Source organism: Caenorhabditis remanei, chromosome V (genome assembly GCF_010183535.1).
Source record: "Caenorhabditis remanei strain PX506 chromosome V, whole genome shotgun sequence".
Lineage (NCBI taxonomy): Eukaryota > Metazoa > Nematoda > Chromadorea > Rhabditida > Rhabditidae > Caenorhabditis > Caenorhabditis remanei.
The window spans coordinates 7,710,291-7,731,672 of NC_071332.1; the positions used below are offsets into that span (position 1 = coordinate 7,710,291).

At 39.4% G+C, this 21,382-nt stretch overlaps 2 protein-coding genes across 2 annotated transcripts; one reads left to right on the forward strand and one right to left on the reverse strand.

Moving 5' to 3' along the window:
- Positions 1–13,571: 13,571 nt before the first annotated feature.
- Positions 13,572–16,659, reverse strand: GCK72_018003 (uncharacterized protein; the record flags this gene model as incomplete). The annotated part of the gene is made up of 7 exons (XM_053732344.1): positions 13,572–13,637; positions 13,684–13,837; positions 13,881–14,098; positions 14,301–14,397; positions 14,496–14,663; positions 16,325–16,429; positions 16,487–16,659. The coding sequence occupies 7 exons, from the start codon at positions 16,657–16,659 to the stop codon at positions 13,572–13,574; spliced, it is 981 nt and encodes a 326-aa protein (XP_053581257.1).
- A 3,523-nt stretch (positions 16,660–20,182) lies between these two features.
- Positions 20,183–21,162, forward strand: GCK72_018004 (uncharacterized protein; the record flags this gene model as incomplete). The annotated part of the gene is made up of 2 exons (XM_003114210.1): positions 20,183–20,978; positions 21,035–21,162. 2 exons carry the CDS (start codon positions 20,183–20,185, stop codon positions 21,160–21,162), a joined length of 924 nt encoding a protein of 307 aa, XP_003114258.1.
- Between the last annotated feature and the right edge of the window lie 220 nt (positions 21,163–21,382).

Sequence of the window (21,382 nt, forward strand, 5' to 3'; positions counted from 1 at the left end):
TGGTATTTATGATAAGAAATTTAGTTGGCTCTATTCCAGTTTAGATGTCCTTTAAAAACTCAAACGTCCCAAAAACACTTAAACTACCTTTCAAACTCTAACTTTTTTAAAACGTCGTTTCAAATGTTTAGACGTCCCAAAAAACATTGGCTCTGTTCCAAAATCGGAGGCCCATAAAAAAATCGGAGGCCCATGGCAGAATCGGAGGCCCATGGCAGAATCGGAGGCCCATGGTAGATAGAGAATGTCATCGTTTATAAATGATGAAAAACTCCCTTATAAGCATCTGAAGTAGTGCAGAAATCTGAAAACCATGTTGTCATGATGCGCAAAGCTGATTTTTGGCGGGTTAGTGGGGCTATGAATTATGGTTCTTCAACTTTGACTAAAACTACGAGAGTTAAACCTACTAAAACTCCTAGTTATACAACTAAAAAACCACAGAGTAAACTTACTACTACTACTAAGAATTCCATAATTCATAGCCCCACTAACCCGCCCACAAGATCAAGACGTTACAACCCCACAACGACAAATAAAACGAAAACATCCTCTTCGGGTTTCAAATCCCCTACAACTCCGAAGCCTCCAAAACTTCCAAAGATGCCCAAGGCACCCAAAGTACAAACTGGCAAAGGCGGATAGTTGCTTCCCATTTTTTTCCTTTAACAATTATTCACATAAATATGTCACTTTCTTCGGGTAAATAAATGTGTTGAAAAAGATCTGTTATAATTAGCAATGAATGAAAAAAAAATAAAAATCAGCTTTGCGCATCATGTAGTTACAACATGGTTTTCAGATTTCTGCACTACTTCAGATGCTTATAAGGGAGTTTTTCATCATTTATAAACGATGACATTCTCTATCTACCATGGGCCTCCGATTCTGCCATGGGCCTCCGATTCTGCTACGGGCCTCTTATTTTTTTATGGGCCTCCGATTTTTTTACGGGCCTCCGATTCTGCCATGGGCCTCCGATTCTGCCATGGGCCTCCGATTTTTTTATGGGCCTCCGATTTTGGAACAGAGCCAAAACATTTATGTTACAAACGCCACGTTTGTATATTTTAAACGTGTACCTTCCTCAAGGTTACACGCATTTTACTATTTCTATTTTTCCATTGACCTTGCCTTTTTATCATGCTATGTCAAGGTCAATGTTATTCTGAACTTTCACTGAAAAGCTCAGTTCTGATTGTCCCTCGTTCCACGATTACCGCTTCTCAATAAAGAGTAATTATAACCCCGTCTTCTACGACATAAGGATGACGGATGTTACAACTGGCGATCAGATAAAGCAACTCACTGAGCAAATCAACGCTCTAGTAGGAGTCGTAAGTACTCTAGCAAAAAATCAAGCCCAACTCCGAAATTCCGGTAACACCGAAGCCTCAACCACCACCACCAATGACTCAAAAATGTTCGACTCAATCTGCGCCCGAATCCCAATGTTCGTCTATGATGCAGAAGAAGAGAAGACATTCGATAACTGGTACACACGGTATGAGGAAGTCATCATAAAGGATGGAGCATCGCTTGCAGAGGACCTCAAAACCCGGATTATCCTGTCCAAATTATGCCAGAAGGACTACGCGTTGTATACGAACCGATGCTTGCCGAAACTACCGAATGAAATCAGTTACACCGACACAATCAAAAGTCTGAAAACTCTGTTCAAATCGACGACGTCAATATTCAGAAAGCGTCAGGAATTCTTACGAACAGAATTCGGCGGAGGAAGCTTAGAAGAATACACTGGGACAGTTCTTCGAAGATTTGCCACATCAGAGTTCAAAAAAATGACCGACGAGCAAACATGTGCAATGGTATGGATAGCTGGGATGCGGGACCCATCCTATCAGGACATCCGAGCAAGAGCACTCCAAGTTCTCGAGCAAAAGCCTAACCTGACACTTCTGGAGCTGGAAAGTGATGTCAAGCGACTACTGGATATCCGTGCCGACGCGAGAGCTGTGGGAGGATCCGTTGCAACGACATCGGACGTGAATGCGGTGCAGAAGTTCCAAAAATCCAAGAAAAACACTCCGGAGAAGAAAGATAGCAAACAACCACCATCTGCATGTTATCGATGTGGAGGGAATCATTGGGTGCGAGATTGTGAACATAAAAAGGTGACATGTAGTTATTGTAAAAAACCAGGTCACTTAGAGAAATGTTGCAGAAGCAAGAATCGGGAAAACAAGTCTCCAAAAGTCAAGACGGTCTACATCGGGGCCGCATCGATCGATGGCGCAGAGCGAATCTATCGACAAGTACAAATTAATGGTCATTGTGTGAAAATGCTTCTGGATACCGGTGCCGACATCACGCTGCTCAGTCGAAATGATTGGACTACTCTGGGAAGACCAAAACTGGAAAAACCAGCCATCAAAGTCAAATCTGCCACACACGAGCCGGTGAAAATATTCGGATCCCTCCATTGCAAATACATGATGAATGGAAGACAAGAATCTGGAGTGGCATACGTATCAAATACAGACACTTTACTCGGAAGAGACTGGATTTCAAAAGATAAAGAGTTGTGGAAGTTCCTGCAAACCCCTGAAAAGATTAACCGCGTCTCTGTCACCGAATCAGCATGCAACTACCTGGGCGGGACAAGGGAACGGTTGATCGAAGCGATTGGAACCAAATACAAAGAAATAATGAAACCAGGATTCGGAAAGTGTACGAAGACCAAAGCAACCCTGACACTGAAGCCAAATGCTAGACCCATATTCCGGAAGGCACGCCCCGTGACGTATTCTGCTCTTCCAATGGTCTCACGGAAATCGAACGATTGAATCAAACCGGCGTCATTTCCCCAGTCGACCATTCCGAATGGGCCGCTCCAGTCGTTGCAGTAAAGAAAAAGAATGGTTCCATCAGACTATGCGCTGATTTTTCCACTGGATTAAATGATGCCATTGAGTCGAATAACTATCCGTTGCCCACCTCGGACGACATATTTGCTAAGCTAAATGGTGGTAATTTTTTCACGCAAATCGATCTCGCCGAAGCATATTTACAGGTTGAAATGGATCCGGACTCGCAGAAGCTTCTGGTAATCAACACACACCTGGGCCTCTTCACATACAATCGCCTCCCATTCGGAGTCAAGTCAGCACCAGGAATTTTTCAACAAATCATGGATACTATGCTGAATGGCTTGGAAGGAGTGTCCACTTGCTTGGATGACATCATTATTTGTGGATCTACCATAGCAGAACACAATGAGAGAGTGCTTAAAGTATTTGGGCGTATTCAAGAGTATGGATTCCGGATCAAGATGGAAAAATGTTCATTCCTTATGGAAGAAATCAAGTTCCTTGGCTTCATTATCAACAAGCAAGGACGACGTCCCGATCCAGAGAAAGTTCGTCACATCAAGAATATGCCGGAACCCACTAACGTGAGTCAAGTTAAGTCTTTCCTGGGACTTATCCAATTTTATGGGCAATTCGTAAAACAACTTTTCCGATTACGCCAACCCTTGGACAATCTCACTGCCCAAGATACTGATTTCAAATGGACTCTGGAATGCCAAAAGTCATTTGATACAATCAAGGAGATCCTGCAATCGGACCTACTGCTGACTCACTACAATCCCAACTTGCCAATCATCGTGGCTGCGGACGCATCTCAATACGGAATTGGAGCAACCATCTCTCACCGATGTCCGGATGGAACCGAAAAGACCATATACCACATCAGCAAGACTCTGTCAAAAACCCAGCGGAACTACAGTCAGATCGAGAAAGAGGGTTTTGGTCTCATCACCGCCGTCACCAAATTTCACAAATTTATCCACGGGAGAAAATTCACTTTGCGAACCGATCACAAACCGCTACTAACTATATTCGGAGGAAAGAAAGGAGTACCTGTTTACACTGCAAATCGTCTTCAACGATGGGCTACAATTCTATTGAATTATGATTTCGACATCGAATATATCAACACCAAAGATTTTGGACAAGTGGATGCGCTGTCCAGACTGATTGATGAGCTGAATGCCGAGAAAGCACCAGAAGACTTCGTTATTGCACAAGTGGACCTGGATCCTGTCGACCAATTGCCCCAAAATCTCTCGTTCCTACCTATAACTGCCAAAACTATTTCATTCCAGACCGGTAAAGACACCCTCCTGACAGATGTCCTCAACTCCTTGAAATCTGGTAAATGGCCCAAAAGTGAAAAAGGAACCGAAATGTGGAACATGTGTAATCGGAAGGACGAATTCTCAATTGTCAACGACTGCATCGTGCTGGACGAACGAGTAGTGATCCCCACAGTTTTGCGACAAAAGGTCCTGAAGACACTCCACCGTGCCCACCCTGGAATCGTGAGAATGAAAATGTTGGCAAGAAGTTACGTATACTGGCCGGGTATCGACAAAGACATCGAAAAATTGGTCAAATCGTGTGATGAATGTGCCTCCGCCGCCAAGAATCCAGTAAAAAATCTTTTATACTCATGGCCAATTCCAAAGAAACCATTCGAACGAGTTCATGTTGACTTTGCTGGACCGGTAGACGGTATGTATTATCTTGTTTTTGTAGACTCGTTTTCGAATTGGCCTGAAGTCTATGCTACAACTTCGACTACCACCGCAGCTACTATCAAGATATTGACAAAAGTTTTCGGACAGTTCGGGAATCCAGAGACTCTAGTCACCGATAATGGTCCTCAGTTCACGTCACAAACGTTCCAAGAGTTTACGGCATCCAATGGTATCACTCATGTTCGCTCTCCACCATATCATCCTCAATCGAATGGTCAAGCCGAGAGATTCGTGGACACTTTGAAACGAGCTTTATGCAAGTTAAGAGGGGAGGGAAACACTGAGACTGCGCTCCAGACCTTCCTTCAGGTTTATCGATCAACTCCATGTGCATCTGTTCCAAATAACCAGTCTCCTGCCGAAGCCTTCATCGGACGTAAAATGAGAACTGTGCTGAACCTGCTCCTGCCACACAAGCCGACTCCCAACCTAGAGAGAAATTTGGCAATGGAAACGCAGTTCAATTTGCACCATGGAGCACGTGATCGGAGTTTTGAAATAAACGACCAGGTTTATGTTATTGACCGTCGTAGCCCAAATTCTTCCCCATGGGTTTCAGGAGTCATCGAACGTAAACTGGGCCAGACTGTCTACAAAGTCCGTGTTGGAAGTCAGCGATGGACAAGACACGCCAATCAACTTCGTCAGCGAACGTCTCCACCGTCTCACTACGATTGGTCAGATTTCCTCGAAATTGAAGACCCCGCTGAAGAGATGCCCAAGTCCGACAAAGTCGATGCCACCGCCATTCCAGTACCATCTCCAAGAACGAGCATTCCATCAACCACACCAGTGCCACTCCGCCGCTCTACCAGAAACATCAAACCCGTGCAACCATTCCAAATACAACCAAAGCAGAAAAGATATTAAGTGAACTCGTTGCCTCTCTTACCTCTCTCGCATCCATCTTAAAAAAAGGGAGATGTTACAAACGCCACGTTTGTATATTTTAAACGTGTACCTTCCTCAAGGTTACACGCATTTTACTATTTCTATTTTTCCATTGACCTTGCCTTTTTATCATGCTACCAGCCTGGCTGCTGCGCCTTCGGCGCTTCATCAGGCTGGTCTCTCCTCATTCACGTGGCCACCTTCTCTCAAACGTGCCCTCATGGCCGAATGGTTCAAGGCGGTGGTCGCTGCCCAAAGAGCGCAAGTTCGGCTTTGGGCCCGACCGCCTTTCTTTCTCATTTCTCAAAATTTGCGGACATTGGGACAGATGGACAGACTCCACATGCGTTTTATATATAAGAATGATGTCAAGGTCAATGTTATTCTGAACTTTCACTGAAAAGCTCAGTTCTGATTTTCCCTCGTTCCACGATTACCGCTTCTCAATAAAGAGTAATTATAACCCGTCTTCTACGTCATAAGGATGACGGATGTTACAATTTAAGCGTCCCATAAAATGTTTAGACGTCCCTCGAACGCTGAAGAAACCAAAATCTTGCTCTGACACCTGGAAGTATTGATTGCCTAAGAATAAAGAAACCTCAAAGCTTGTGGCATTGTCCTCAGGCTCAGGACGCTGGAAGTGGCGAATTCCTTAAAACAGAGACACGCAGAAGCTTCGTTGCACTTTTTCCTAAATTTTAGGCAAGCTCCTGGATGTCTCTGTTTTAAGGAATCCGCCACTTCCAGGGTGCTGAGCCTGAGGACTATGCCAGAGCAAGCTTAAAGGTTTCTTTATTCTTAGGCAATCACTTCTTCCAGGTGTCAGAGCAAGCTTTAGGATTTTTCAGTGTTCAAGGGACGTCTAAACATTATTTAAGACGTTTAATTGTTTTTGGGACATCTAATTATTTAAAACAAAAATTTGGGATTTCAAGGGACGTCTCAATATTTTATGGAACGTCTAAACGTTTTTTGGGACGTCTAAACATTTTCGGCATATTTGGGATCCGAAAGGATGTTTGAATGTTTCATAGGACGCCCTAGTGTTTGAAGGGACGTCTAAGAGTTTTTTGGGATTTTCAAGTTTTCAAAGGACATCTAAACTGGAATAGAGCGTTACCTAATCTTCTTCCTACTAATGGAATAGTTCTGTCTGTCCGTCCGACGCTTCTCCCTAAATAACTTTTTTCTCTCTGAACCATTTCAAAAGATGTTTTGAGGTAAACCCATGAACCTCCGAGCGCTTCAATTTTTTGGATCCCAGGTACCAGATTACTGTAGGATTACTGTAGCTACCGTAACCCAAAAAATGAAAAAGGGTTCCAAACAGAACGAGGAGAGACCAAACTTGGGTGGTAACAACCTCGGCCCCTCACTATGAGACCCAAAAAAAATTGGGCCGGTTACTGTAGGATTACGGTAGTTACAAAGTTTTGAACATTTACAGTCAAACCTGAATATCTTGAAAGGTTCAGATCCCCACTGATCGAGTACGTTAATAAATTTGTTAACTCTGTATTCCCGTACTTTTCTTTGGAACACTTTGCGTATTTTCCACTGCCATACCCCTGAAGGGGTACTGTAGCTACAGTTACCCAAAAATCGGGAAAGGGGGTTCCAACTGAAAATACTGGACCAAGACTTTGGCAGTGACACCCTTGGCACCTTAAGACAATACTTCAAAAAAGTTGATCCAGTTTGGCCGCAACCTCCAGAAATTTCGAAAAGATTCCAGATAGTTCCAGAAACTTCTAGAAACTTCCAGTAACATCTGGAAACTTTCAGAAAGTTTCAGAAGTTTATATGTCCTGAAAATTCCAGACTTCCCATAGCCTTCCAGAATCTTCCAGAAAATTCGAGAAAATTCCGAAGGCTTCCAGAGGATCCGGAACTATCTAGATTTTTCCAGAATTTTCTAGAAACTTCCGGAAACTTCAGAAATACTTCCGATTTTAAAATATAAATATATAGGAATCTTCCAGAAACTTTTAGAAAAACTTAATTTAGGCGGAAAATCAAACTTTTGAATTTCGGCGGGAATTCAAATATTCTGGAATTTTCTAGAAACTTCTAGAAAACTTTTGAATTTTGGCGGGAATTCAAATATTCTGGAATCTTCTAGAATCTTCTAGAAAACTTTTGAATTTCGGCGGGAATTCAAACATTCTGGAATCTTCTAGAAACAGAAACTTCCTGAAAAACTTTTATATTTTGGCGGGCTTTCAAACGTTTTTTGGGACTTCTGAATGTTTTTTGGAACGCTTAAACAATTGAAAGGACGGGTAAGTGTTTAAAGGGAAAATTCTTTTTTTTTAAGGACATCTAAACTGGGATAGAGCCAAAAGATCTTAATCGGGAAATAGAATATAGAGAATCAACCAACAAAGCTGATTAGAAGATAAACTCTTTCGAAGAAATGTAAAGAAATGTAATAGACGTCCCAAAATCGTCTCACTTTTGAGTTTTCAGCAGCGTCGCTGCGACTTTATATCAAGTACGTCAAAAAGATGTTTCTAGACGCTTTAGTTTTGGTTTTTTGACAACGGGTATGTAGAGGGAATCTAAAGTTTTCCCTGAGAACCCCGGAACGTCGAGAATAATTCTTTTGAAGTTTTGAGGTGTGACCGCCATATTTGTGAAGCTGTCATAGGGCCGACCAAAGAAGGTCGAGGCCTGATTTACAGCAAGAAAGTATATCGCGTGCTATGCGGCTCAACCAAGACGAAATCATGAAGAAACAGTCAATAAAGTTGAAAAAAAGAGTCGAACTTTCGAGGGAACATCCAAAATGCCTTTTTTTGAAAAGTTTGGATATTTGCGTGACTGTAGTGTTGGAGAAAGTCAAACGAAGTAAAAGGGTTATATATTCATATGGAAATGTTTGGTTTTGTGAGAAAAGTTGTATTGTTTTTCGGTCTTCACTTAAAGCTTTTTTAATAGTCGAGTCAAATTAAATCCAGCGAAAATCGCGGCGTAGCCGCGAATTTTCTGCTGGTTTTTATCTAATAAGTGGCGTGGCCGGAAGTATACTTTCGTCTTGAATTTTGTCTCATGTGAGAAGAAAGTGATCTTCGTATTCGTTCCTTCCGGTGTGCATGGGAGCGTGAATACTTCTTCTCCACAATTCTCTCCACAAACTTCTCCACAGTCTGCCATCGTTGCCGCATGCTTGGAACTGCACCTGATATCCACTTGTGTCCCACTTTCACAGCTGTAGCACCCAGCTGCATGGGATGTTGCTGCGTGACAGGTGTCTGCCGACTTTATTACTTTGGTTTGCCATAACTTATTGATCTTCAAAATAACTGTCGTTAAGATAGAATTTCCTGGCCGTGCCATTATTTTCTCTTCATCGGTTTCGAATCGCCAGATTCCTTTTTTGTACTGGCAATCTTTGATGCTCTTTTTGAAATAATGAATTATGTGATTCGAACTCTTCTGGTCGTTGGTCCCTTTCTTATTCTATCGCCCGGGTCTCGGTCACTCTTGTGGCTCTGCCGTCTTGCGGGAGGTCAAATGAGTGAGAGGGACGAGGGAGGAAAAGGCACGCAGAGCCACACCCACGAGTATTCTACAAGCCATTTTTTCTTACCATTTTCCGCCTTTGAACATTTCATGTCATTTCACTCATAGTTCGAAGTTTCAGCAAGGGGTACCCGCTGAAAATTTCTTTGACTTGTTTTGAACTGAAATTCTTAATATAAATACCAATTCAAATATTTCAGATACAAGTTGCTTGCTGAACATGGGAGATGCCAAACAGAGCTGTAGAAATAGCCACGTACCATTATCCTCCAAACATGAAAAGGATTACACTTCACTCGTTAACCAGCTAGATGAAGCAGTAAATAACTTGGTTTGTTTTTTTTCTATTGACAACTTCTTTTTGTAATTTTTCAATTTAGAAAGAGTTTCACGACTTTTGGATATTTGACAAGGTTTGTCTCACATTGGCAGTGGCTGCATCGGCCTTTATCTCTTTTTTCTCACCGTTACGAAGTCCACAAGCTATCGTGGCGATCGCAATCTACTCATTTCTGGTTATGATGTTCTACACGCACTTCCACCACCTTCTTTCCCAATGGGGCGTAGGTATGGCTGGGCCAAAAAAAGTGGGCGGGGCTTAAAAATGTGTCGATTTTTTGTTTTTCACTTTTGCCAGTGTAACTTCGTTCAAACTTTATATTTTTTGATAATTTTTTTTTTAGCTGCTTAGCTAATAACTTTTTCTTGCTTTTTGTCAAATTGCATATTTCTGGAGTCAAGAAGAGCCGAGTTATGCACCAAATTCGGCGAAAAAAACGACAAAAAATGTCCGAATTTTTGTCCGCAACTTGAGCCATTAATAACTTTTCCGATTCTCGATGAAAATTTGATTATATTTTTTTAAAAGATAGGAATTTTTCGGGGCAACCTTTTATTAAGAACCCCCTTTTTGAGATTCTATACTTCCAAACGAGTTATAATCGATAGAATGGAGTCACCTTATTATTTTGAGAGAATTTTCGGTTTTTTGATTTTTCGGTTTTTTTGGTTCACCTCGATTATCTCGAGTTCTACCCGATATTTTTTCATATAACTTGGTAACCAGACGTAAAATTAGACGAGAAATCACTTTTTTACGTCAAATTCATAATTTGAATCACCACCCGTCCGGTACGGCCGGTGGACTGCAGAAAAACGAAAAAAAAACGCCTTGCTGTAGTCGGCCTCCCCGGACATTTTTGGCTGTCCTGAAAAATTTTTGTACTAAAGTTGTTCTGATTTTTTGATATGTTGGTCAAATCGGAATTATCTAATGGAATATCAAGTTTCAGCCAAAACGGTCCAGTGGGAGCTGAGCTGTGGAGAAAACGTGTTTTTCGCTTATATCGCTTAGCTCTGGAGTGTCTTCAGTCTGGCTAATATGGTTTTTTGATATGTGTTAGCCAGGAAAATTATCTAGGGGGAGAAAAAAACAGATTTGAAAAATATTGATTTTGACCCGAGTTATAGGGTCTCAAACTTTGAAGAACAATTTGAAAGGAGACGACCGGTCGAGTCGAAGCAAGCGTGCCTCTTCCCACCACCTATACGCCATCTGGGTGGCTACACACCAGCGAGTGTGTGGCTCAGTGGCAGTGTTGCGGTGCGTCGCTGGGGAGGTTTTTGGTTCGAGTTTCTGTCTGGTCTAACTTTTTGTTTTTTTTTAACTCGGCTCAAAATTGTCGTAGAACCTTCATTTTACTACCATTCGAAAGCTAATGAAATTCTGTTTGCTTGAGTCACATAAAATCAAAAAACGCTCATAACTTGCTTCAAAATGGTCGTAGCGATCTGATTCAAAGCTTGCTGAGCACTGCGCAAGGGGCGAAGCCCCTTCTAGCGGAGCCCGCCGGGAGGCGGGGGACGCTAGTCCACCACCTTCTTTCCCAATGGGTAGTAGGTATGGCTGGGCCAAAAAAAGGGGGCGGGGCTTAAGCGCGTGTAGATAATTTTGTTTTTCACTTTTGCCAGTGTAACTTTGTTCAAACTTTATATTTTCAATAATTTTTTTTTAGCTGCTTAGCTAATAACTTTTTCTTACTCTTTGCCAAATTCAAAATATCTGGAGTCAAAAAGAGCAGAGTTATGCTCCAAATTCGGCGAAAAAAACGACTAAAAATGTCCAAATTTTTGTCCCCTTTTTGAATCATTAATAACTTTCCCAATTCTCGATGAAATTTTGATTTTATTTTTTTAATCGATAGCAAATTTTAGGCCAATTTTTTTATTAAGAACCCCCTTTTTGAGATTCCATACTTCTAAACGAGTTATAATCGATTGAATGGAGGCACCTTTTTATTTTGATAGAATTTTCGATTTTTTGATTTTTCGGTTTTTTTGCTTCACCTCGATTATCTCGAGTTCTACCCGATATTTTTTCATATAACTTGGCAACTAGACGTAAAATTAGACGAGAAATCACTTTTTTACGTCAAATTCATAATTTGAATCACCCCCCGTCCGGTACGGCCGGTGGACTGCAGAAAACCAGAAAAAACGCCTTGCTGTAGTCGGCCTACACCGGACTGTTTTGGCTGTCCTGAAAATTTTTTGTACTAAAGTTGTTCTGATTTTTTGATATGTTGGTCAAATCGGAATTATCTAATGGAATATCAAGTTTCAGCCAAAACGGTCCAGTGGGAGCTGAGCTGTGGAGAAAACGTGTTTTTCGCTTATATCGCTTAGCTCTGGAGTGTCTTCTGTCCGGCTAATATGGTTTTTTGATATGTGTTAGCCAAGAAAATTATCTAGGGGGAGAAAAAGACAGATTTGAAAAATATTGATTTTGACCCGAGTTATACGGCCCCAAACTTTGGAGAACATTTTCGAAAGGAGACGACTGGTCGAGTCGAAGCAAGCGTGCGTCTTCCCACCACTTAAACGCCGTCTGGGTGGAGACACACCAGCGAGTGTGTGGCTCAGTGGTAGTGTTGTTGTGCGTCGCTGGGGAGGTTTTTGGTTCGAGTTTCTGGCTGGTCTAATTTTTTGTTTTTTTTTTAACTCGGCTCAAAATTGTCGTAGAACCTTCATTTTACTACCATTCGAAAGCTAATGAAATTCTGTTTGCTTGGGTCACATAAAATAGAAAAACGCTCATAACTTGCTTCAAAATGGTCGTAGCGATCTGATTCAAAGCTTGCTGAGCACTGCGCAAGGGGCGAAGCCCCTTCTAGCGGAGCCCGCCGGGAGGCGGGGGACGCTAGTCAAGTTCACAAAATGGATTAAGAATAATTTCCATGTTTGGATGCTTCTCAAAGAAACACAGTGAGTTTTTTTGTCCGAAAATCTGAATTTCTAGCAGAGACCCTATAATAAGACTGACGGAATTAGCGGTAAATTAGTTCTCGGCTACTTTCGTAAATGGTCCAGAATACACTAAAGTTTCTACCTGCTGCTGACGCAAATTTTCATGAATAATATTCTCTCGGAGGAACAGTAACGCGCAGTAAGGGATACAATTTCATAATAACTTTAAAAATTATTTGGATCGAAGTTTGAGAATACGTTTATTGATGTTTTCTGGTTGAATGTGGCAACGAACTTCAATAAAAAAACACGTTTCACAAGTTTTTTTGAACATTTTTTCAAAAATATTGAAAGTTTGAGAAATATCATACCTGCGCTTCGACGAAAATTACGAAAATACGAAATGTGAGATTCCATATTTTGCACAAGGTTTCAAACATTTTTCCATGCATAGAACAGAGAACATGCTTCAATTTGATTCATGTTATTTGTCTGACAGCATTCAAAAAAATCTTGATCCAAAATTGTCTTGCTATCCTAATATTTTACCCGGTTGCCCCTTATTTCGTTATACTCTTTGTATGCACCTGGAATAATATGGAATTTAGGAAATTGATAACTGGTGATGAATGCATATTAGACAACTCACGGATGAAAGAGTTAAGGGAACAAGTTTTGGCGATCACAAAACGATATAAAGCACTGGTGAGTTATTTCTATCTAAAAAATCTGCATGAGTTTTCTAAAAGCTGTGAACAGTTCTCTAGAGGGCTCACTTGATGTTTTTACAGAGTTTCATGAGTGTGTATAATGGAATGATATACTACGCTGGTTTGAACTTTTTCGCTTTATATCTGAGGAAATACAAAAGAACCGGGAGCGCAATTGAACACTTTGATCTTAATATTGAGCTTTCTGCATCATTCACGTTTCTCTTAATGAGTAATGCCGTTCAGTTATCTTATATTTTCACAAAAATATGGCTGGATATAAAACAGAAGGAGTACTCACAAAGAAATGGTTCCACGGAGCTGCAACAAGTTTGAGAAATATTTCGTGAGTTTTAACTTTCTTCTCAATTTTAAAACCCTAACGATCCATTTTTTAGATTGCAGATTTCTTCGACTTTGGATGATTTTCCAAAATCCGTTCTCTACGAATGCTAAGTGGGACATTTGGCTACATTTTAAGTACAAAACCCCACGCGGGTGGTTCTATCTGAATGGCTCCATCTCTTTTTAAAATGTTGTAATACTAATTTTTTGAATGAAAATTTTAAAAGTCAAAACTGAATTTGAAACAAAGTGTGTTTATTAAGTCTAAAATTTCATTATATTCCGAATTATTGCCAGGCAACCCGTAGATTTTTTGTAGAAGCTACCACTGTAACATGCATCATTGTTTCAGTCTGAAAACCTCATGGTTCATTCAAAAAATCTCAATCGTTTGCTCACTGATTTCATCCTGCGTTGAACAATTTCTGGAACAAATAGTCTCACAAAAACTTCTCGAAAATGAGAAGACATTGTACAGTAAAAAATGAAAGATGTGGATGAATTTGCCACATCAAGAACCTCCACGAACTGTGTTGTTATCGGAGCAATCAATCTGAATTGGGCTGTCAGTTTTTGGGTTGGTTAAGAGTACCTACATGTAATAGTCAATCATGAACAAAGAATTAAAGATGAGAAGTAGAGCTTGAGGGGTTTTCACGAACAAAAACATAATCAGAATAGCTTGTAACATCCGGGAAGAGTTATCAATTGACGATTTCATTGACTTTATTGTTTTCCTGCGATGAGCTTCAAACTTCTTCAATTGCCACAAGATCATAATGAAGAATATGAGATTCAAACAACATGGAATCAGCTGAAAGTAATTTTTAGCAAAATCTCAGAAAGTACCACCAGAAACCCCAAATCCGACACCAAAAAATAAAACGGTGGATCGAAAAATGATGCATTTGTTCTCAATGTAATTGTCCGATATTGTCATTAAGTACCTTTCAGAGTATTCACTTCTGAAAAAGAAAGCGAGAATTTTTTATGAAGAATCTGTTATACTTTTTTACAACTGTCATTGGTATAATCGGACCACAAGTTATTCCAACGAAAATCCAAAGAATCGTAGAGATGACGAGAGTATACTTCCGGCCACGCCACTTATCACTGAAAAATTAGGAAAGATTTTCATAAAACGGAAATATTTAATGAAAAGTAAAGAGTTCTGGATACCTTTATTCTGTGACAAACAGATGGAAACTAACCAATCTCTGGTGTACAAAGCCATCACTCGACAAAAAGCCATTTCGACCACCAGAAAATCACTCATAGCCGTTAAATACACCTCGACATAGTTTTCGATTCTGTTGTAGACTGCTTCGACATAAGTTTTCTCATAACCATTGACTCGTTCGAATATTGCTTTGATTAATCTGACAATGACATTACTAGAATTACAAAATGCAATCATAATCATAGCCAAGTTGATCCCAGAGTTGCGAAGCTCTTTTTGCGATAAAACAATAATAAAAAACGTATTTGTGAAAAAATCCAAAACTGTGAAAAATATGAGGAAGTATACATGAAAACCCAAGTAGAATCTGTAAGAGAAAAGATTCAGAATTGGTTTTCATTTAATGGCAAAACTCAGAAATCGCATAAAAAATAGTCAGAGGAAAAATATTTCGGAAGTAGTAATCATAGAACAGCAAGCTTTCTTGACATTCCCAAATATCCGGTCCAGTTGATTCATTAGACATATTCCAGTTATGAATGTATAGAAGGCAAGGGCTTGACTTATTATTCCCATTATTCAAAAACAACTTGTCGGGAACAATCTTGTTTTGATTGAAAGTACCTAGTTTATGTCTTCTAGGACAGTGTTCTAGATGAACAAGGAGTGTTCCTTCCGGGGAAAAATCAGCTGTTATTATGCTAAAAATATCTCTTAATCAGTAAATATGGACAAATTAATGATATGAAAACATACAAACTGTCCCCTCGGAACAACTGAATACAGTTCATTTAAATGAAAGAAGAACATACTGCAGAAACTGCAATATTCTTTGTGAGTGAATCAGCAGATTTGTGTAATCCTGATAAAAATGTATTCAGATCACATACCTAGTTTCCAAAACCCTACAAATTTAATAGAACAGTTGGACGTGCTTTCAAAAATTCTGTAGATTGAATTAAAATATGATCAGTTTTTGTGATGCCATAATAATAGAGTAGTTTTTATTGAAAAGGAAGATACAAAATTGAATGAAAAATTACTTCTTTGCAACTTTCTTATTAGCTGAAATCGCAGAAATCCGGATAACACCCTTCTGAAAACAATGCGTTGAACTTGCAGAATTTTCTTCTTACTTTAGAAAAATTAAATCGACGTAGTAGTACTTCTGGAACGAATAGCCTTACAAAAACTGTCCTGAATTGAGATGAAATAGCACAGTAAATTATGAATGATGTTGATGCATATGCAACATCCGCAGCCTGTATTAGTTCTGATATAATTGGAGCAATAACTCTGAATTCAAAAATGGAGTCTTCAGAAAACTTTTTTAAATCTTACAAATAATAGTCCAACATGTAAATTGAATGGAAAACCAGTATCATAACTTGAGGCATATTAACTATCAGAAACATGATCAGAATAGCCTTCAACATTCGTGAAGAATTATCAATGTTTGACCTGAATCTGGTGTTTTATTGTTTCAACGGTCAAACGGGGGATCCGTTTAACAACTATCAGTAATGGAATTCGCTTTCTATCCTCTGTGTAACCTGTACTCACGATTTTGTTGAACGCATCGTTTTCCTTCGAGATTCTTCCAAAGATTTTAGTTTGTAAATAATCAGCAGAAAAAATATAAAGTTAAGAATGCATGGAACAAACTGAAAAAGATTGTTTACAATTACAATAGAAAATGCATCACAAATCAAACCAAAAATATAATGCCAAAAAGCAATAAGGTAGATCGAAAAGTGATACATTCATCCTCAAGGTAACTATTAGATATCGTGAAAGAGTATTCTTCTGGGTTGTATCTGAAACTTTAGTTGCTTCAGAAAATCGGTCAAATGAAATTACTTTGTAACGGAATACATTGGAATAATTGCACTACATAGAAGTCCTACAGTAATCCAAAGTACTGAAGAAATAACAAGAGAATACTTTCGGCCGTTCCACTTATCACTGAAAAATTAACGTTTGCTGTTTTTTTTATAAAAGAAGTTCAAAATCTACTATTACCTGTGTGTAGTGTAGAGAGCCATGACTCGGCAAAATGCCATTTCTACGACTAGGCAAATAGCCATCGATGACAAATACAGTTTTAAATAAGCATAAATTCTTTTGTAGAAAGCTTTGAAATATGGCTTTTCAGAACCAGTAATCCGATCAAACATTTCTTCGATTAGTTTCATGACGACGTTATTAAAATTACAAAACGCAATCATCATCATTGTCAGATTGAACCCAGAATTACGAAGCTCTTTTTGTGATAAAACAATAAAGAACAGAATGTTAGAAAACAAGTCAAAAAAAGAGAAAAACACGAGAAAATATATATGGAAACCAGAGTAGAATCTGTAAAATAACTCTTTATTATAATTTTTAAAAACCAATGGTATTCACTTGAAAATATGAAATACGATGTTCAATGGGAAAGTGCTAAGAGGGTTGCCAGTGAACAAACTTTCTCCTTGACAATCATAAATACTTGGTTTATCTGACATATGATCCTGTTCGATTCAACAACTCGAATTAGTTGTTTTTTGTGTGAATTTAAGTTTTTATCCACAATAAGAAAGTCAGCTTATTATTTGAAAAGGTCGTTCCATATAATAGGCGGAAATGAAAAACATGTTTGTGGAAAATAATAAGTGTTCGTACCGTAGAAAACAACTGTGAAAGGTGTGTTAGTTTATGGACCAATACGTCATAAAAATGATTCGTTTCTGATATTTCTAAGATCACTTTTGAAAATTTTTTCCTCGTTACAAGTTCAATGATCTATACACTTTCAAACCAGATAATAAGTTGAGAGACGAAAGAAATATAGTTGTCAAATGGCTTCGATTATAACCTCCGATATCATTCGATCTGGAACGCCTGTGGTAAAGAAAATAACAGAACCGGAGGGTCGAGTTGATTTATTTGATATTTTTTTATAGCAACCAGAAGACAGCGGACGGATGAAAAGCCAAAGTGGCAACTTTTGTTCCATTTTGTTGTACGAATTATACATATTTATTAACACCTTTTTCAAGTTAAATAAATGTTAAGAACTTATGACCATGTAGCTTTTCCTGTAGATTTCACTGCTGTAACTTGGATTGTCCGGGCCTCAAACTAATTATTTATTTTTTTTGTCAAGTTAAGCTGTCAGTTACCGAATGAATTCTACGTTGAATACCTCCAGGTACAAAAATTCTGACAAAAACATTTCGAAATTGAGATGAAATAACACAATAAATGATGAATGATGCTGAGGCATTTGCAGAATCGAGTGCTTTCAAAATCTCGGTTGATAATGGAGCGATTAACCTAAGTCAATTCACAATTATCTGATTTGCCGATTTGTGAAAATTACAGATAGTAGTCCAATAAGAACAATGAATTGAAAATAAGAGGCATAGCTTGTGGAGTCTTCACAAGTAAAAACATGATCAGAACAACTTTCAACATTCGGGAAGGATTTTCGATGTTAGATCTGAAACATTTGAAATATGAACGATTTTACTCACTATTTAAAAAGTCAAAAGTTAAATTTAAAAATTAAAAGTCTCGTAATATATTTTAAAGTGTTTTTCTCCAACTCATGTTTTCATCAAACTCATTATTCTCCTCCGGCGAGCTTTGAATTCTTCAAGCTTCCATAAAATCATGAAGAAGAATACAAAGTTGAGAGTACATGGAACGAACTGAAAACTGTATAGTCTTAGGTAATCTATTTTATTGCAATCCGAACCCCAAATACAATACCAAAGAAGAAAAGTGTATATCGAAGGATTATATGTACACTTGTTTTCAAGATAACCAGTCGATATTTTCAGACCATATAGTTCTGAGTATTTCTGAGAATATCTGGAATATTAGGTGAAGAAATTATTAATTTGAACATAAATTACTTTTCAATAGTCATCATCGGAATAACTGCACTACTGATAATTCCTACACTGATCCAAAGAATTGCTGCAATGACGAGAGAACATTTGCGGCCGGTCCATTTAACACTGGAAAAACATCTAAGAATATAACGAAACTCGGCTTGTAGATGATTTATCTACATCATAATTAGATTTTTCAAATCAAGCGAATTTTTTCGGAAGTCTTTTTCAGTTACCTATTTGTGGTGTAGAATGCCATAACTCGACAGAATGCCATTTCCACCACAAGAAAATCAGCCATCGCTGTCAAATACAACTCTAGATAGGATTGAACTCTCAAAAAATCACTAGAATGTAAGATTGCTTGAAGCTGTTAGTTTCATCAAAAACTTCTTCAATTAGTTTGAGAACAACACTCAAAGAGTTACAAAAGGCAATCATCATCATTGTCAAATTGAACCCAGAATTTCGTAGTTCTTTTTGCAATAGAACTATGATGAAAAATGAGTTGGAAAAGAAATCGAGAAAAGTGAAAAATCCAAGAATGTAGACATGAATATTGGAATAAAATCTGTAAGAAATTTTTGAAAAAATTATGTTCTAGAATGTGTTGAGAAACTCAAAAATTATCCAAAGGGTGTTTCCACTGTCAATATCACCAGCATAGTATTCCTTGAAAAGAAGATCGTCTTGGCAATCCAAAATAGTTGGCTCTTCCGACATATCCTCAGTTACGAGATTCAAGCTTAATGTAAAAATAGCCTATTTATATCGGAAACAATTGTCTGGTACACTTATTTTGATTAAAATGATATCGTTTCCTGAATTGAGTAGGACACGTAATTAAAGTGTTCAAAGAGAACAAAATATATATGTTCAGATTCAGACAAAAATTCAGCTGTTGTCACACGACAGTGGGTAAAAAGGATAATTTTTTCAATTGACAAAAACAGGAAAAAAGATTAACCTGTTATTTTAGATTGGAAAGAGAGGAACATCACAAGCTCTTGCTGTGTTCCGACCAGTGCATTTGCCACTGAAAACAACCATCTCAGCTAATTTTCAAAGTTATTTTTTCGCCTTGCTCAACACTTAACACATAGTAAACGTTACGATATACACGAAGAAGATGATACCTGAACGGAACTCTCTGAATCACTCTCATACTACCAATCTTTGGTGAATATTGTCATAACTCGACAAAATTTGAGTACACACGTACTTGCCATTCGCTCAAAAACGTTGCCCAAAAATAAGAAAAATACAGCCAACGCCTCTAATCTGATCGAAAATTCTCTGAGTGAAAGATGCTCATGGATGAAAAGTTTGAAAGAACGTGTAACTGAAAAAAAGACCTTGAAAAAACAAAATCACAAAACAATTTCATCGTAGTTTTCTGAATTCTTATCATGTTACTGTTTTCTCGACATTCAAATTTATCCTTATTGAATGATCGTTGAGTCTAAACACAAAATACCACCCCCAAGGCCGCTTGTTCGCCTTTCGTTAACTGTTTTCTTCCGCTTCCTTGTTGGAAAACCACAGTGACAGTAATGGTGTGAATAGAGATAATGAAGAGGAACAGAGAAATCTAATTTGAAAAACTGTTCATCTGAACTAATTGGGTTTAGGAAAAACGTAAACTTTACTACTTTTCTGTCTTCTACAGTCCTAGTTTTCAGTTATTCATTTCTAGGTATTCTCTTTCAATTCCGTTAGGAGGAGCTAAATTATAAGGAAGGTAACGAGAATCTCCGCGAGATGACCTCGGAAGTAATGTATCAGACTGTATAAAACGAAAACCGGGATGAGAGAAAGGCATACTTCATCCAATACGATGAGTACCAGCACCTTCGTCACTGTGGCTTCGGCCGTCTCCGGTCTTGCTGTTCTCGGATGTCTTTTCACCGTTGGAATGATCTTCAATGATATCAATTCCTTTTACGATGAGAAGATCGAAGAGCTCAACGAGTTCAAGGGACTCGAACAACATGCCTGGAAGTCAATGATTCCATCCACTCGCCCAGTCAATGCTGAATCTTTCCTTCTTGGCCGTAACAAGAGACAAGCTCAATGCAACTGCGGAGCTCAATCCCATGGATGCCCAGCTGGACCACCAGGACCACCAGGACACCCAGGAGCCCAAGGAGAGCCAGGACTTCCAGGAATTGCAGGACAACCAGGATCTGGAGCCAGAGTCAACCCAGCAACAGGACGCGACAGCTTCTGCATCACTTGCCCAGCTGGACCACCAGGACCGGCCGGAGCTCCAGGAGCACCAGGAGCACCAGGAAACTCCGGAGCCCCAGGACAAGACTCATTCGGAGGAGGTCAAGGACCAGCTGGACCACCAGGACCAGCCGGAGATGCCGGAGCACCAGGAAATGCTGGAGCCCCAGGAGCACCAGGAAACCCAGGGCGTGGAGGACAACGCAGTCGTGGACTTCCAGGACCATCAGGAGCCCCAGGACCACAAGGACCAGCTGGACGACCAGGACAACCAGGGCAATCTGGAGGATCCGGAGCACCAGGACAAGCCGGAGCCCCAGGAGCCCCAGGACAACCAGGACAAGCCGGAGCTCCTGGAACCCCAGGAGCCCCAGGAAACAGCGGAGCTCCAGGAGGAGATGCCGGTAAGATAACTGCTACAATGATAGTGTTCAGTTTCATTAATTTTCCTCTATTTCAGCATACTGTCCATGTCCAGCTCGTTCTGCTGCTATGGCTGCTCGCAAGCGTGTTGTCAAGGTTGCTCGTTCCCGTGCTGCTGTTGCCAAGCGTCGTGTCGTCAAGCGCGTTCGCGTCCAAAAGGCCTAAATCCTCGGGTTCGATTAATAATCTCAATAATAAACCATCAAGCATCCAATTTTTTCGTTTGCAATAAGGTCATCATGATTAATTCAATGAGAAGACAGATACTATCTCTCAAAACCGAAATAAGAGATTGAAGTGTGTCTTTTTACAATCATAAGACTCAATCTCTCCTTCAGTTCTCTTTTCTCAACAGTTGTTTGGTCATCAGACGGTTTCAAGGTCT